A 16678-nucleotide genomic window follows, 5' to 3' on the forward strand; every position below is an offset into this window, starting at 1 on the left:
CCAGTGTCAAGTGAGACACCATGAGACCACACTTCCTTTGTCAGCTTTCACATTAAAAGCATGAAAACTAGGCGCACATGTGGGGAACTTGTTCACACAAAATTTTGAGATAAGTTAATATTAACAATCAAATGTTTATATCTTTGAACTGTCTTCACAAGTCATGCTAGTAGAGCAGTAAGTTATCTTATTTAAAATTTAGTAAGGCATTTACAAAAAGTCTGTACAAATGAAATGTGTAAATAGTACGTGGTAGCTGATATTAAACAAGTCACACATAAGTGAATGAATGAGTCGATGAAAGATGAACTCAAAAAACTGTTATATATTGGATGGATTTAATATTTATTGGCTCATCCTCTGGAATGCAGCAGTTTTTAAGGAGTAAAGATAGAGATGTTGAATTTTGTTTGCTACTTTCAATTACTGTCATTCAGTTTTAATGGTATTAAATCAATACCAGATAACAAACATAACTGTATTTTTCATTAAGGATAACTACACTTTAATCAAGCTTTTTTTTTAATAGTCCCTTATCTTAATTTTGACAAAGCTTTCAGAGGTTCGTGTAAATTCATGGTTTCTGTTACTCAGAGCACAAATATTCCAAATTACACTAACCTTACATCAGACAGTGTGCTTCAGAGCTCACTCAATTGAACACCTTGGCTTTACATGAGTGGAGTAGCTACTCTCCTTCTGTACCTTTACTTTGAAAGTTAACCATGACTTCCGTTTTCTCCCTCGCTGTCTCCAACCCTGAGACGCCGCTGACAGCATCACATCACAGGACCGTCCCAGAAATGGCTCACAGGGGATGAAACCGGGCAGACTGCGGGTCCTCTGATGAGGTCAGAGACTGAAATAGCTAATGATATCCTAAAATAAATTAAACGAATATATAAATCTAACAAATGCATTAAAACTATTCTGTCTGCAGCACATTGTTAAACAGATAGGCGTCGAACTCCATTAAATAAATATACAAGTTTAAATCATGCGGCCAATACGGTTATGTAAAACACATCTACACCTGCTACAACTTTATAGAAATAATTTATATTTGCAGTAAAATACATCGGCTAGGTCTACAGCCTATGTTATTGCAAAATACTTTTAATTAAAGAAAGTAGTTGCTGGTTGTGTTGATAAAGTGAGCAGAGGCCCGGATTCACTGGTTTGTGTGTCAAATTAAGCTCTATCGCCCTCTGTCGGACAATACAAGGTGTCTACACTTTACAGATTGCAATTTAAGAATTTAAACAAATAATAATACATTTCATCATATTGTCACTGTTGCTTTCTAGACTCAGCACAAACCACAAAAATAATAAAACAGCCTCAGCATCATGTTTCCATCTTCTTCTTCTTTTTTTCACACATCACATTAGATGAAATGCTAAACTGAAAAACAGTGTAAACACAGATATAACACACTGTGGGCTGAGCAGTGGGTGTGAGAAATGTAGACTCTTAACAGGATGTCAAACTAAGAAATAGTAGTTAGTTACTTTAATTAACAGTTGCTGTAAAAAGCCACATGTAAAATGTCGTTTTCCTTTTCGTTGCTAACTTAGCTTCAAGAATAAAGAAGGAGGTGTCACAGTTACTGTGCAACTTGACTAGAGCTTGACATGAGTTCACAAAACACAGCTAAATATGGACAATCAACAACAATCAATAGTACTGAGTTCCACATAGCCTCATATTTATCCACATACTCCTAAAACTTCTAAAACTAAAGAATATAAAATCAACACACAGTATTTCAGATTTCACAAATACACACACTTTAAGAGGACCACCTAACCTTTATTCTCTGTCAGGAAAGGTACCACACTGAAAATAGAAGGCTAAAAATGTTTCTACATGGTTATTTTGATCAGGTTTCAAGTCTAACAAAACTGATATGAAGTTGTCAGCTTTTAAATGCTTTTACTCAAAGAAATTCAGCTTTTGATTTAGGAATAAAACACAGTGAAAAGACAAAGTAAGCAGATGTGGAGGATACTTTACTTAAATAATACCACCGTGTCAAGAGTATATTGAATTATTAAAAGTAAAAGTACAAATTTTGCAGCACTGTCATTGTTATATTTCATAATGGTCACTTATTATTTATTTGTAATTTAGTAAAACACATTAATAAAAGGTTCACATTGCTCTAACATGTTGCAGCTTCTTAGCTCAAACCTGTGATCGTGCATTTATCTTAGATAGATGTTAATCTTTTTCGCAGAACGGTCAAATAAAGAAAAAAGAGGAGAAATATGATCAGTTCAGTAACAGGTCCTCGTCCATGGCAGCTCTGTGAGATTGTGCTTAGATGTAGGAGTGTTTTAGAACCCAGGTGCTAACCTGGGCATGCTAATCCACCCACAATCACAATGTTAACATGCAGATGTGAAGATGACATAATTTAGCATGATGACACATGCTAATCAGCTCTCCATAAAGTCAAAGTGCCACTTGTAGGAATGAGGAAGTCTTGTGCAAACTTATATATCAACCTGTTGAACTTGTGTAGCTAAAAAATGAAAGGATGATCAAAGATATAACACTTCATCCTGCGCTGAGAAAGAATATCTGTACAAAATGTCATAGCTATCCATCTCGTAATTGTGGAGACATTTTACTAAAGCTAAATGTTTCTCTGGGTACCGTGAATATACAACGTTGACAGCAGTTCATCCAACAGTTGTTGATACGTATCAGTCTCCAGCAAACACAATGAATGCCAACAAATGAAATTTACTAATTCATAATTTGAAAATGACAGCATGATTAAAACGTTTGCTTGATTTACTTGAAAGACTTGTCATATACATTTTGCATTGCATTGTAATTATTGTTTAGATTTAGTCATTTCTTCAGGCCTCAATCGCTATTTTCACCTGTGCTGTGCCTTTTCTTGAACACATAGGAAGGGAAACGCTTTTTTACGCTTTGCTCCTGTACAGTGTGAGTAAGTTGTGGTTTGGTGTTGCTCTGCGCCGCTGCATGTCAGGCACAGAGTGACAGAGCGGTTTCGTCTGTCCTCTCAGTATTTCTGTTCTGAAAAAGCTGCTCTGCAACTTCCTTATTTGCTTGTAAGTACAGTTTCCTCTTTCACATGCTGATGTGCACTTCTTTAGGGCACAGCTTTTGACTATTTCTTATATATCTGCTCTATTAATCTAACAAAGTAGACCACACTCACCAACCTGCATGTTAGAAACTAACATGAATGTGGTCTGGTTCTGGAATTCACTTGTCTCTGGTTTTAGAGACTAACACAACATTTTGCGCAATAAGTCGAGGAGTTTGTGCAAGACTGGTGAGTACAGCGGGATCTCAACAGCAGCTTAATAATTTACTGACATATGGCTGTTTTTCCAAAACCCTGATTGTTGTTTGATTGATGAGTCCAACTCTTGTCTGTCTCTCTAGCATTGTTTGTGTTTTATGTGTTTTATGTGACTGAGTGTGTGTGTGTGAGAGAGAGAGGGAGATAGACGGTGTGTGTGTAGGCGTGACAGCGATGTATGTCTCTGTGCAGTAACATACACGCCGTGTGTGTCTGGGGGTGTATGTGTTGACTGTGGAGTGATGTCGGGAGACACCAAGACCTTGTACTGGAGGAGTATGTCCTCCACCAGCCAGGATGACACCCCAGATGTGTCGCCCACAGTCTCCAGGGACAGCATCATCACGGTGAAGATCATCAAAGTGTGTTTCCTTAGCAACAGCTCCAACCTGGGCAAGAACTTCAAGCTGGTCCGTTGTCAGGAGGGCTGGACTGTCAGGGTATACTCTACTGTACTCTACTATTTACTGACATACACCACTGTACTCTACTATTTACTGAGCACTAACATTATTCTGAGCACTAACATACTCCACTGTACTCTACTATTTACTGAGCACTAAAATACTCCACTTTACTTTATTATTTACTGAGCACTAACTGTGCATTAATCATACTGTGCATATTATATTAATCCAATATTCTTTGTGCACTACTATACTCTACTGTGCACTACTACAGTAAACTTTACTGTTTATTGTGCATTACTATGCTCTCCTGTGCTCTACAGTTTACTAAACACTACTATATTCTATTTATATATAATATATACATACAATATTCTATTGCTCTTGATTTTAAATACCAGAATCTGCTGCTGCAAATGAAAACACCTGCAAACTTTTATTCACGTTGTACACTTACAGCAACCATCAACTGCGTTATGGTGGCATGTTTACACTTTGAACATTGAGACATTGTTACTGCCACTAGAATAATAATTACTCCCATCCCAGGATGTCATCAACATGGTTCTGTCCAGTGGCTGTGTGGGTCCAGACATAAAACACAAACTCTGTTATGGACTCCTCCTCAAACACCTCAAGTCCTCAGAGATACATTGGCTGCATGCAGACCTGACAGTGTCTGAACTCACCCAGCGCTATGAACAGCAGCACCTGGAAGCTGAGTGGAGGTCAGTACCCCTGTTTCATGTTTGCCTCTACATGATAAACTACAACAGGTGTATTTTTCTATGACTGCATTCAAAGGCTGCAAGATCACTTGAAAGCAGTTATGTAAAGTGAGTACTTAACAAGGGTTAACCCAAAACTAGAGCACTGTTGTGACAAAACTGCTCAAAACTTTGCAGAAATGCATGTGCGCCATCTCATAAATAAAAAGTCTGTGTCTGTAAAAATTCTGTCTGATGTTTGTTTGTCTAGATATGACCTGAGGATCAGATACATCCCCCCAAACTTCATGGAAACATTTGAAAATGACAGAACAACTATGCTTTACTTTTACCAGCAGGTCAGTGTTCCACTGTGAGGTTATTTTATAGTCTCTGTCTTCTTTAAGAGTCAGGATTAGCGTTTGTAAACCTGTAATAAAAGGTCCATGTGCTTATCCACAGATACGAAGTGACTATATGATGCATTATGCCTCAAAAGTCAGTGATGGAATGGCTTTACAACTCGGTTGTCTGGAAATTAGGTAATATACAATTATTATTAACAACACCATTCCTAAAAAAGTAGAATAGCTCGCTCCAGATTCAGAACAACAGGTTTCTGGCCATGTTCTTTGTCACAGATCAAAGCATGTTGGTTCATAAATTTGTTTAAATAAACAATGATGTAATTATTCATTATGTTTGCAGGAGATTCTATAAAGACATGAATCCAAATGGGTTGGAGAAGAAGTCCAACTTTGAACTACTAGAGTAAGTCTCTCCACCATTTTGGTTGGTGACAGTGTTTCTTTTCCATCAAGCATTTTGTACTCATGTAATACTTGTGTCAAATAATCACTGAGCTGTTCACCATTGCATGACATTTGAGTTCTGTTTGCCTTGTAGTGCATATACAGAGTGTAATCTACAATCTAACCACTGTGTTAACGTCAGATGATCTAACTGCTAAATAGAAAGATAGAGTGAAATCACCCAGAACCGTCTGTGGCTGGCAAAAAAAATGGAGAGATGATCAACCATGCTGCTTTGCAGAAAGAACTTCAGCCCCATCTCTTTGTGAAGTTTTTAATATCAGATTCTGTTGTAAAAATGAGTGTTTGTTTAATTTTCTCCACTAGGAAGGACGTGGGGCTGGACCTGTTTTTTCCCAAAGAGCTCATTGACAGCATGAAGGTACAGTTGAACACAGGAAGTGGATTTTTTCTGCCTAAACATGAATCAACCTTCATGATGATGTGATGTATTGAGCTTCACATCGCATTTATTTTGCGTCATTTCTCTGTTTACATTCAATGTTTGTGTGTGTGTGCATCAGTCCAAGCAATTGCGTCGGCTCGTCCAGCAGACCTTTCAGGGCTACTCCACCCTGGAACAGAGCAAGTGCATGGCCAAGTTCTTCACCACTCTGGCTCTGTGTCACAGCTACACACAGGAGAGCTTCGCCTGCCAGCTGGTGGTGAGTGTCGTATAGTGGAAACTGTCTCTGACCACTCTGACTTCGACCTCTGACCTTTTTAAAAAATACTGAGCCGTGTCTCACAAAACTTTTTATACAGTGTTAAAATATGTGTTTTTACTGTGTATGTATACTTGGATGTATAGAATTATTCCGGAGGATAACTAGTTTTTCATCCCTTATATGTGTGTTTCATGTGTCTATAGCACGGCTGGAATCTAACAATAGACTTGGTCATAGGCCCTGAAGGCATCAGTCAACAAACTGAGAACTCAACAGTGAGTTTAAAACCTCATAACTTTTGTCACACGTGTCTTCTCTTTTCTTTTAGTCCCTGTGTAATATTGTGAATATTATTGTGTCACGTGTTCTTATATATTCCTACTTATATCATATCTCAGTTTTACATCTTTCATCTGCAGCCCGTCTGTCTGGCCACATTCTCGAAGGTGCGCAGTATCTCCTACTCTGCAGAGAGCGATGGTCGGGCACTGCTCACTGTGCACATAGAAGGAGCCAAACAGGTAACACTGAACTTAAAAATGTTTTTAAAAAAAGCCTTTACATTTGTGCTGGAGATATCTCCATTGATGGGTGGAGTGACCTTCTGGAGTCTCAAGGTGACTGCCTTTTTTAAAATTGGACAGGGCCACTGTGGTGGTTTCTCTCTGTTTAAGCGCACTTTGCATTTCAGATGTAATAAATGTGCTCTGACATGTTAGATTAAAGTGCAAAGCTTTTAAAGCAGACTGAATATCTTGTATCTACCCCCCTCACAGCCGCTGTCAGTGAACACCTCCTCCTTGGCTGTAGCAGAAAACATGGCGGACTTGATTGACGGCTACTGTCGACTGAACGGCTCTGAGAGTTCGCTCATTATCAAGCCCAACAAAGGTACAGTAAGAAGAAAGAAGAAAATACTCTTTGATGAGTAAGAAACAACCACGTATTCTAACAACCTAGAAATTATTTGTGTCCTTTTTTATTATACACCACAGTCCCAGGTTTTCATCTATATGGACTTTGTATTTATTTTTAACATTAGCTGTTTATTAAAAAAAACTGAACTGAAGTGGGCTTTTTCTTTTAGTAATTAGATTTTTTCAAATCTAATTTTTTTTTCTGCACTTGAACTAAACCACATGTCTGGTTTCTCACAGGAAGAGACACTCGACACAAACTGCCCGACATTCCACAAAGGTGAGTGAGATGAATCATGGTGGAAATTTGCATTTTTATGTGTCACATTGTTTTTCCATTGTAGCAGTAAGAGTTTGTGGTGATGTGTGTGTGTGTAGTTTCTTTTCACAGCATCCTCCCTCTTTATTTAGTGGTCAGCCTTTGATTATTATTCAGACAGACAAATGTCTCTGCCTCTCTTTCAGTGCTGGCTCCAGTCGTTCTGAAAGAGGTTTGAGTAAGTAGAGATAAACTTTTTGGTGTAAACCAGCAAACCGTTCTTGATGGAACCTCTCTTAATTAACAACACTGCATGAACTAATAAATAATGATTTGTGATTTTTGAATCCTTTTTTGTCTGACTGTAGCATTAAAGGACAGGTTCATATTGTTTCCAGTGTGTCTTAAAACAACAATCAGGTGCCCAGATGAACATGGACTCTGGTTTGGCTTTGTTCTAATGAATCCTCCTTTTAGTACAGACCTCCAAAAGATGCTTCCTGTAAGTGATGGGGGCATCTCTCCATGATCAGCATGAACGAGAGGCCTGACTACAGCAGTGTCAGTGTTCATGTGGGCACCTGACTGTTGCAAGTCTTAAAGAAATGTGAATGCAGCCTTTAAACACAAGAATAACCACAAAACAAGCAACATATTTCTTTAACTTCAGATTCGGACATCTATGCTGAGATTCCAGAAGGCAGAGGAGACTGTGGTGGTGAGTAGTGATTCAGGAAATCAGAAAATTTCTCAAGAGCCCATTCACACCTCAGAAATCCCTTTATAATGCATCACTGTAGATGTCATTAAAGTAAGTAAAGGGTTAAGACACTTCTGTTGTTTTAGCATTCAACAACAAATTTGAAAAGGATGATCTTTGACCAATTCATCTTCTAAAAATTGCTCTCCTCCTCCTTGAGAAAGAAACATGTTGAGAAAAACATGACAATTGAAATTTCCAAAATTAGCAGTGGTAGAAATGTCAAAATCTTTATTTTATATTGGTAGAAGGTATATTGGTAGAAGGATGTTGGAGATGGAGCTGCCAGGCAGGAGGGCAAGAGGACGACCAAAGAGGAGATATATGGATGTCTTAACAGAGGACATGAGGTTGGCTAGTGTTAGGGTAGAAGATGCCCATGATAGAGTTAGGTGGAAAAGGATGATTCGCTGTGGCGACCCCTGATGGGAAAAGCCGAAAGAGAAGAAGAAGAAATGTCAAAATCTTTCACCCTGGGATCATCCCCCAACTTTGTGGCCCAGTCAGTAAAAATGCAGATATGTTGCAAGAAGTGTAATGATTTTGATGTGTTAGTTGTTGTGTTTTTTTTCTTTTAGGTCACAGCATTTTTTTTTCATGAACATACTGCTAGTTCTGCAAAAAAGGAATTGTGCTGTAGGTTTGAAAAGAAAGTGTAAAGTCTGGAAACACAATAGATAGCAAGTGAGATCGTCATATCCTCCGTCACAGCAGCAGGAAGCAACAGTAATAGTTTTTGTATAGTTTGTTAATAGAGCTAGTAAAAATACATGGCACTTTCATTTCACTTTAAATTAAAAAAAGACGATGATTATTCACTTGAACTGTTCAATCAAATTCTTACACGTGTTTCTTAATTTCTGTGTGTCCAGACAAGTACAAGATTTCGAGAGATGACGTCGATGTGGGTCAGATCCTGGGTGAAGGATTTTTCGGTGAGGTTCATGAAGGCATTTATAAAAGCCCCGTAAGTATCAAAATAAAATGTATTGTTTATTTCTGCCCATAATGTAATGAAAATACGCCACCATACAACAATCTCTGCATGTGTTTGTTTGTAGACAGGTGAAAAGACCCGTGTGGCTATCAAAACATGTAAGGACTGTACAGCTGATGTAAAGGAGAAGTTCCTTAGTGAGGCTGGTTAGTATGTTGCTGTCGCAGTGATTATTTCCTCGTGTTCAGCTCTCTAAGGTTTTGAAGGGATTTGTAATGCAACTGTCAGATGTTCACAACAGGAAATTTCATCTTTTCACTTTCACAAACCTTTGTTTTTACGTAAAAAATACTACTGATGAGAGTAAACATAAAACATTAAAAAGTCCTTTAAGGGAAAATGTAACGATAGAAGACGGGAGTGTTTGCGTTTTAGAGTTTTAGAGTTTTTGCTCATTTCATAAGTCAGAAGATTTGTGTAGTTGACTTCCTGTTAAGTGGTTGTGGCTTTGTAAAAAAGTGAGGCTGTTGCCAGAGAAGACACTCTCATTTTTTTTGAGCTTACTGACAAAGTGAATGTATAGTCTGCAATGGAAGACTTTGAGGCTACAGCTTTTATTACAGTCATAACATGACATTATGATGATGACATCTTCTTGATGTGTTTTGCTAGTTTTAGAGCTGTAGAGCTTTGGATATGCAGTAATGTTGTTAATTAATAATATTGTTTGTTTTTTTTTACTTGAAACACAACTTGCTAGCATGTGATTTTGGCCTTTGGAATTGTGACTAGTCAAAATGTAATTAAACATATCTGGAATTCACTTTACGGATAGGCAAAAGTGAAGTGTAGCTATCTGAAATTAGTTTTCCCATTCAAGTCAATGAGCCATTCTGACTACGGTAGTCAAAATGGAATTACAGATATCTTTAATTGGATTTGTGACTTGCAATGGCATTGGTGACGTAATTCCTGATATTTGCAAAGGAATTGTGACTAGTCAAAATGTAAGTGTAGATATCCTAAAATGTCGTTATTACTGGTCAGAATGCAATTGCAGATATCTTGAATTATAATTTTGCCTAGTCACATTATAATTTTAAAAACTAGTCAAAATACAATTTTAGATGGATCATGGATATTCACTTTAAAACTCTTAAATGTTAAAAGGGCCTGCCATATGTTTCTTTTGATGGAAATGACATAATTGTGACTGATGGGACTGAACTGTAAAGGTATATGTCCTATTAAACCAGCACATTTGACCAAAAGGTGCTAACATACTTCATTGATCTGTGGAGAGTTAGAGAATTCTCTGGGTTTCCATACGAATTACACTAATTAATATTAAAAAGGTGGTTAGTGCAGCTTTAATATGTTGATTATGAAGCTGTAGTTAAAAATGATGTTGTGCCAAAGAGTGGTAAAGTCCTCTTGACTAATTCTGTGTGGTTATAAAACTGAAAGTCAGAGTTAATAGGTAAAGAGAAATACCACATAATGTACACAAATAGCTACTTCACTGATGTTTCCTGTGTGTCAAAAGGCTAACATGCACACCAATAATTCAGACAATAGGGCAGCAAATATAATGTGTTTCTTTAATTGTTTGCTCGTTGTCCATTTACCTTAATAACTAGATATTTTGTAGATCAAACATGTAATTCTATCTATTGCAGAGTTAATGAAAAATCTGGATCATCCGCACATTGTGCGTCTAATTGGAGTCATTGAGGTTGATCCAGTCTGGATTGTTATGGAGCTCTATCAACATGGAGAGGTGTGTGCTTTTGTGTTTATGTGTGTTTGAATGGCCGAAGTGAATAGTAAATGAATGCACAACCTGAAAATACCTTCAGTATTATTATATATTATATATTATGGTGAATGTGGCAACTATACTGTATCATGTTGTTCTTTTTCTCCTAATAGCTGGGGAAGTATATTATAGAGCAGCAGTACATCCTGACCAATGCCACATTGATCCTGTACTGTCTACAAATCTGCAAAGCTTTAGCTTACCTGGAGGGATTCAACATGGTGCACAGGTAACACAGACTTGTGTATTAGTCAATTATTTCTTAGAAAATGCATGAGAACAGGTATTATTCTGCTCTAAGGCACACATTCAGCATGTGGTATGGTGTTTTATTTTGCTCTACTACTTGGTGGGTACAATTTCTTCACTCTCTGCCTTGCATTTTTGTTTATGTGTGACTGTGTGCTGTAGAGATATAGCAGTGCGAAATGTCTTGGTGGCATCTCCTGAATGCGTCAAGCTCGGTGACTTCGGCCTGTCTCGTTACGTTGATGAACAAGAATATTACAAAGGTACGTACACACACATTCTCTCAGATGCAGATGTCTGTGATAAACATTTCAGACAATCACAGTACGGAGGAGTTCAGCTATTTTTATCATTTTCTCTTTTGTGTACAGCCTCCATTAGTCGACTACCAATCAAATGGATGGCACCTGAATCCATCAACTTCAGACGCTTCACCACAGCCAGTGATGTCTGGATGTTTGGTGAGAAAGACACTTTTCCACACACACACACATAAACCTTTGTGTGTTTTTTCTTGTGCTGCACCATAAATGCATAAGCATAAAGCAATAACTGACATGATGTAAGACAGCTATGGAATTAGTTCCATCACTATGAGACATGGATTGTGGCTTTTCTGTGTGTGAAAAATATATATAATTAAATTTAAATCATACCTGAAAAACTGTCCCCAGACGTAGCCACGGATTCAGCTGTAGACTTGGGTGCGTTAATTTGGAAATGAATAATTACATTGACAGCTTATCATACTGCCTTCCAGATCCCTAATAGCAATGGCAGTAACACCAAAACTTAGTGCAATGACTGACTTGAACTGTGTGTTTAGCTAATTAGAGTATTAGCTACAGTACAGTAGTAAATGTGGCGGCACATTCAAGACTTTATATGTAAATGGACACAGATGAAAAAGATTGTGTGCACATTCAATCAGGTGTGTGTGTGTGGGAGATCTTCTCCATGGCTCAGCAGCCTTTCTTCTGGCTGGAGAACGGACAAGTGATCAACCAGCTGGAGTCTGGAATTCGACTTCCCAAACCCCAGCACTGCCCTCCCACTCTCTACTCCCTGCTGTCCCGCTGCTGGGCCTACGAGCCTCACGCCCGGCCCAGCTTCTGCCAGCTCGCCTGCTCCCTCAGGTACACAGCTGTATACCTGTACACATGCATTTCTTATGCTCCACTACTGTTCCAAATAGCAAACCTTCCTGTTGTTGCCCACACTTTATGTTTTTATGTTTAATGAGTTATTACCACATTACATTAGAAACTAAGATTTCTAACATTGAATTTTGAAAGTTTTGAAAACATTTAATAGTAAAACTGTGACTGTCTCTCATAATATCATAATCAGACATAACCAAAACTGAAAAAACAAAATATATTTACCCCACAACCATCTTCCTCTATAGAGGTGAATAACTAGCTGCCAAATAATCAAAAACATTTGTTTTTAGACGTCAGATGTTACGTTACATGAATCAAAAGTTCACTTGTACAGTTTTTTTTACATATATTTATCACTATAGTTTACCGACAACCTTTTACTGATGTTTGGGTTTGTGTGTTTGATAGCGACATCCACAAGGTTGAAATGGAGCAGGAGCTCGAGGTGAGGCAAGACAGACCACGCTCCAGCATGTCAACAGTTAACACCAACAGTACAGAGCCTCCGCCCAAGGTGCTACACACATCCAGAAAAGCTATCAGTAGCTGCAATATGATAAACTTTGTGCTTAGGTGTTAAACCAACATGTAAAACAGGCCTGTGGGGTAAAAGACCAGACATCCTCCTATTGTATCACAGTAATATATGCACTTCTCTCTAGTTTTATGCACTTTGATACACAAAGAAGTATCAGCTACCATCGTTTAATGTGCAAGTTAATTGTTAAAAAGTTAAAGGTTGGTTAAGTTCCACTTCTGCAGATGCAGATTTTTTTGGTGTCAAAGGGAAACCTTCTATCAACTCTTATTATTCTGCAGGGTTGGAAAGATGTTTTTTTTTTACAACAGAGCATTTCTTGAATTTTGGCATAATAAGCACAATGTGAACCTGCATCGATACGAGAAGAGGGAAAACACAGTGGGAAAAGCGAAACATAATGTAAACCAGAACTGATGACCTTTAACCAAGAAGTTCAGGTTATGGAAAGCTCCAGGAAGTTCCAGGTTACGGTTCAGTTAAGTTCCTGCACTGGGAACGTCCTCTAAGCAAACAAATTTCTAAATAACTTAACTAAACAATCCGTTGGATATGTGGTTAACTGCAGATTTTTATTAAAATACAATAAGCTTATAGTAACAATATTTAGTATAAACACATTAATGTTTTTTATGTGGCCGCTATGTGGAAGTTGTGATATGGCAGCTGCAGTATTTCACCTGATAGCACTTTATTAAATTACATTTTCTCCGTCTCTCTCCAGCCATCAAGATTACAGAACAACACTCTACCTCGGGTCTCACACATACAGGTGTCCTATACAGACACAAACACACACACACAAAGATGGAAACGTGCTCTCACATGTGCATGTATTGTATTTCATAGTATAATTTAGGTTGAATTGTCCATCTTATCTGTGTACATTATAATAATATAAGTTTGTATTATTACAGTGTGAAAATAGGAACATTTAAATGATGTCTGTGTGTTTCAAGGCAGCGGATAGCCGACCTGCATGGGAGCAAGAGAGAGTGCACGTGGAGAACACCTTACAAAGACAAAGGAGAGAGATGCTGATGGATAGACAGTGGCTCGAGCAGGAGGAGAAACAACTGGTGAGAGACCACAAATAAACCCACAAGCACACATATATGTTATTAGAATAAAGCACATCTTTCACTTCTCGACACAAAAAAGTAGTTAGTGGCCTTAAATGTATAGTATAGCGACAGAGTGCTGTGTCTAACTGGAGGATGATCTTCAGCAGAAACTATTAAATGTTATGAAATGGGTGCGTTTAGAGCCTTGCTTAAAATAACTATAAATAAACTTATATATCTTACTGAAGTAACCATGTCACTGACATTATGCAGGCATTGTCATATTTTATTGCAACACTCAGTCTAGTCTGTTTGTGGTTTTTATAGGACCCTGTTGTGCGACTCGATTCACACACAAAGGTAAAGCACACTGTTTTTATTTCCTCTTAAAATTCACCACCCCCATGTTTTCGAGTTTAATTATGGTAGTATTCAACATTTAACAAACTCTCTTTTATGCTTTAAATAATCAATGTTATAAGCTTTATAAGACTGTTGAATGAAATGACTGTCGAAATGACAAATAAGTAAATGATTCTGTTATTTGCAGAATCCGGAAAAAGGCCCAGAAAATGGTAAGTCAGGATAATTTAATCTGCAAAAAGCCATTAGTTAATACTAAATCAGTCAAACATTGTCATCATATGTTGGATATGAGGTACTTACTGTGTTTACATTAGCAGTCTACAGTGTTGGATGTACAGTGTTTTCGGAAAATGTGTGGATATACAAAATGAACATATAGTATATGTTGTTTTTTCTGTCTGTATGTGTCAGGTCCTCCAGAGAAGCCTCCAATGCCCCCTGCTGTCTCACAGGTGAAAACCACTATGTTCAACACTGACACTGGGATATTAATAGAAAATATAATCAGATTTCTGTTATTGTGTAAAGAATTGTTGAAGCTGTAAATATATATCGTCTTGTTGTGTCGCAGCCTCTTCCCACAGCTGAACTGGATCGATCAGGGGACCAGGTTTACACTGCCATCATGGCGATAGTCAAGCAGGTGGTCCAGCTGAAGAATGATGTCAAGACGCTGCCTGCCTCAGAGTATCCCCAAGCTGTAAAAGTTAGTACAAATAAAGTGGATGATACAAACTGAAGAATGTATTACCACTTACAGTAATTATAAGAAACTCTGATAGTCAATTTAACAACATAAAAGCAACTATCTGTCTAAAAATCTATTAAACATTATCTCTTATCTCCCCTCTTCTACCCCCTATCTTTCTTTCTGCACCTTTTCTTCTTTGTCCATGTTCAGGCGGTGGGCATCAGTCTCCGCAGCCTGATTCAAAGTGTTGATGACATCCTGCCCTCCCTGCATTGCTCCGTCACCACAGAGGTAGACCTCAGTTCCACTCTCTTTGCATCAACCATTACCTCCACCAACTATCTAACTCAAGTTTGACTCCACGGTCTCACGTGGTCTTCTCTCTCCTGTCCATCTCAGATCGAGGGCACCAAGAAACTGCTTAACAAGGATTTAGGGGAGCTGATCAATAAGATGCGACTAGCCCAGCAGAACTCCATAACATCGCTGAAGGAGGAGTGCCAGAAGCAGATGCTGGCAGCTGCTCACACACTCGCACTTGACTCCAAAAACCTGCTGGATGCTGTGGACCAAGCTCGGGTTAGGGCCAACCTGGCCAAGCCCAGACCCGAGGCACCAGATAAAGCTTCTTCTGGGGAATAAGAAGAGAGTTGATGGACTTGGGTTTAAAGTTAAACATGGAAAGACAAGCTCTGTTTGTGTAGGAGGGTGCAATGCTCGCTGTACTCATGCTAAACAAAGATAAAACAGATGATAGATAATATATTTGGGTTTTCTCTTAAAGGAAATCAATAATGTTAAATGGAGAATTTTTTAAAGGTGAAAAAAATAAACCTGCCAGGATGAATAGGCAACAACATTTCTTTAGTTTATGATTTATTTTTACTATTAAAGACAATGGCATTCTGCACATCCTGGGTTGTTTTTCTTTTTTTAGAACAGGTGCACTGTACTGGAAAGACATGTTTGGAAATATGTATCATGTTTTAATAAATCTTTTGATATATTGTTACATTATTTTTAAATTAATTGAATACCACATACACTCCAAAATACCGAAGACACTATTTTCATGATAAAAGATTTTGTAGTTGAAGTTGTATGATGAGAAAATAGTTGCATTTTATAACATTTACCTGTAAAGTAATTCAATATATCATACAACACCACGCAAGTTGTGAACTATAAATTATGTCCGTAGGATTAATCTGCACACAAATAAACTAAACATAAACTAAATGTTGTTTCTCCTTCTTGGAATGCAGAAGAAGAATTCAGAGGTGATATTAGGATCAGATCTTTAGGGGTCCTAATGTGAATATGAAATGCATTCAATATCTTGCACAAGTGTCTAACCCCCAAAACATTATATATTTTACTTTACATCAATGATACTTCTTCTACACCACAAAATATACAAAAAGAAGAAAAAAAATGTTTGCATAAGTATTAAACACAATTGTAATATATAACTATAACAATCCAGAATAAACAATAAACATGTTGATCACATCAGACTTGATAATAACTATTATGTAACCACAAAGACACAGATATGATTAAACTTATTTCAATGTCAAACCATAAGGTCAAAGGTAACGTATGATGCAAAATACTGAGTACAGTATCAGTATTTCCTGCACCCCAACCGGTCGAGGCAGATGGCCGTTTAACTTGAGCCTGGTTTCTTTCCTCTCCACTGTTTAGTGCTTGCTCAAGTTGATCTTGTTGGGCTATTTGTGTTTTTGTCTCTTTTGTGAAGCACTTTGTAACATATGTTTAGAAAAGTGCTCTATAAATAAATGTAGAATTTATTTACATTACATTACATTAAAAAGTGTAAAAGTTCTTATTACATGTATAAAATGACACTGTACACATCTGAAAAGTGACAGTGTAGTTTTAATTAAAGTTAAATAGTGTATAATCTAATTAAAGGTTTGTACTGTAGTATTGTTTACATGTGTCTGTTTCC

General features: G+C 37.6%; 1 protein-coding gene across 2 annotated transcripts; it reads left to right on the forward strand.

Annotated features, from left to right (window-relative positions):
* Positions 1-3030: 3030 nt before the first annotated feature.
* LOC113163878 (protein-tyrosine kinase 2-beta-like) lies at positions 3031-15715 on the forward strand. Of its 2 annotated transcripts, XM_026362910.1 has the most exons (30): positions 3031-3316; positions 3430-3786; positions 4303-4481; positions 4732-4819; positions 4923-5002; positions 5169-5231; positions 5600-5654; positions 5797-5937; positions 6144-6215; positions 6360-6461; positions 6717-6831; positions 7098-7137; positions 7323-7354; positions 7787-7834; positions 8749-8843; positions 8938-9019; positions 10493-10593; positions 10746-10861; positions 11044-11144; positions 11253-11342; positions 11813-12017; positions 12453-12558; positions 13307-13354; positions 13542-13661; positions 13974-14006; positions 14197-14221; positions 14424-14464; positions 14584-14718; positions 14914-14994; positions 15103-15715. In XM_026362910.1, exons 2-30 carry the CDS (start codon positions 3589-3591, stop codon positions 15343-15345), a joined length of 2835 nt encoding a protein of 944 aa, XP_026218695.1. In that variant the 5' UTR covers positions 3031-3316; positions 3430-3588; the 3' UTR covers positions 15346-15715. The 2 variants fall into 2 exon arrangements, with proteins under 2 accessions (XP_026218695.1, XP_026218694.1); XM_026362909.1 differs by having other exon boundaries at positions 3031-3786.
* The last annotated feature ends 963 nt before the right edge of the window (positions 15716-16678 follow it).

Source organism: Anabas testudineus, chromosome 2 (genome assembly GCF_900324465.2).
Source record: "Anabas testudineus chromosome 2, fAnaTes1.2, whole genome shotgun sequence".
In the NCBI taxonomy this organism is placed as follows: domain Eukaryota; kingdom Metazoa; phylum Chordata; class Actinopteri; order Anabantiformes; family Anabantidae; genus Anabas; species Anabas testudineus.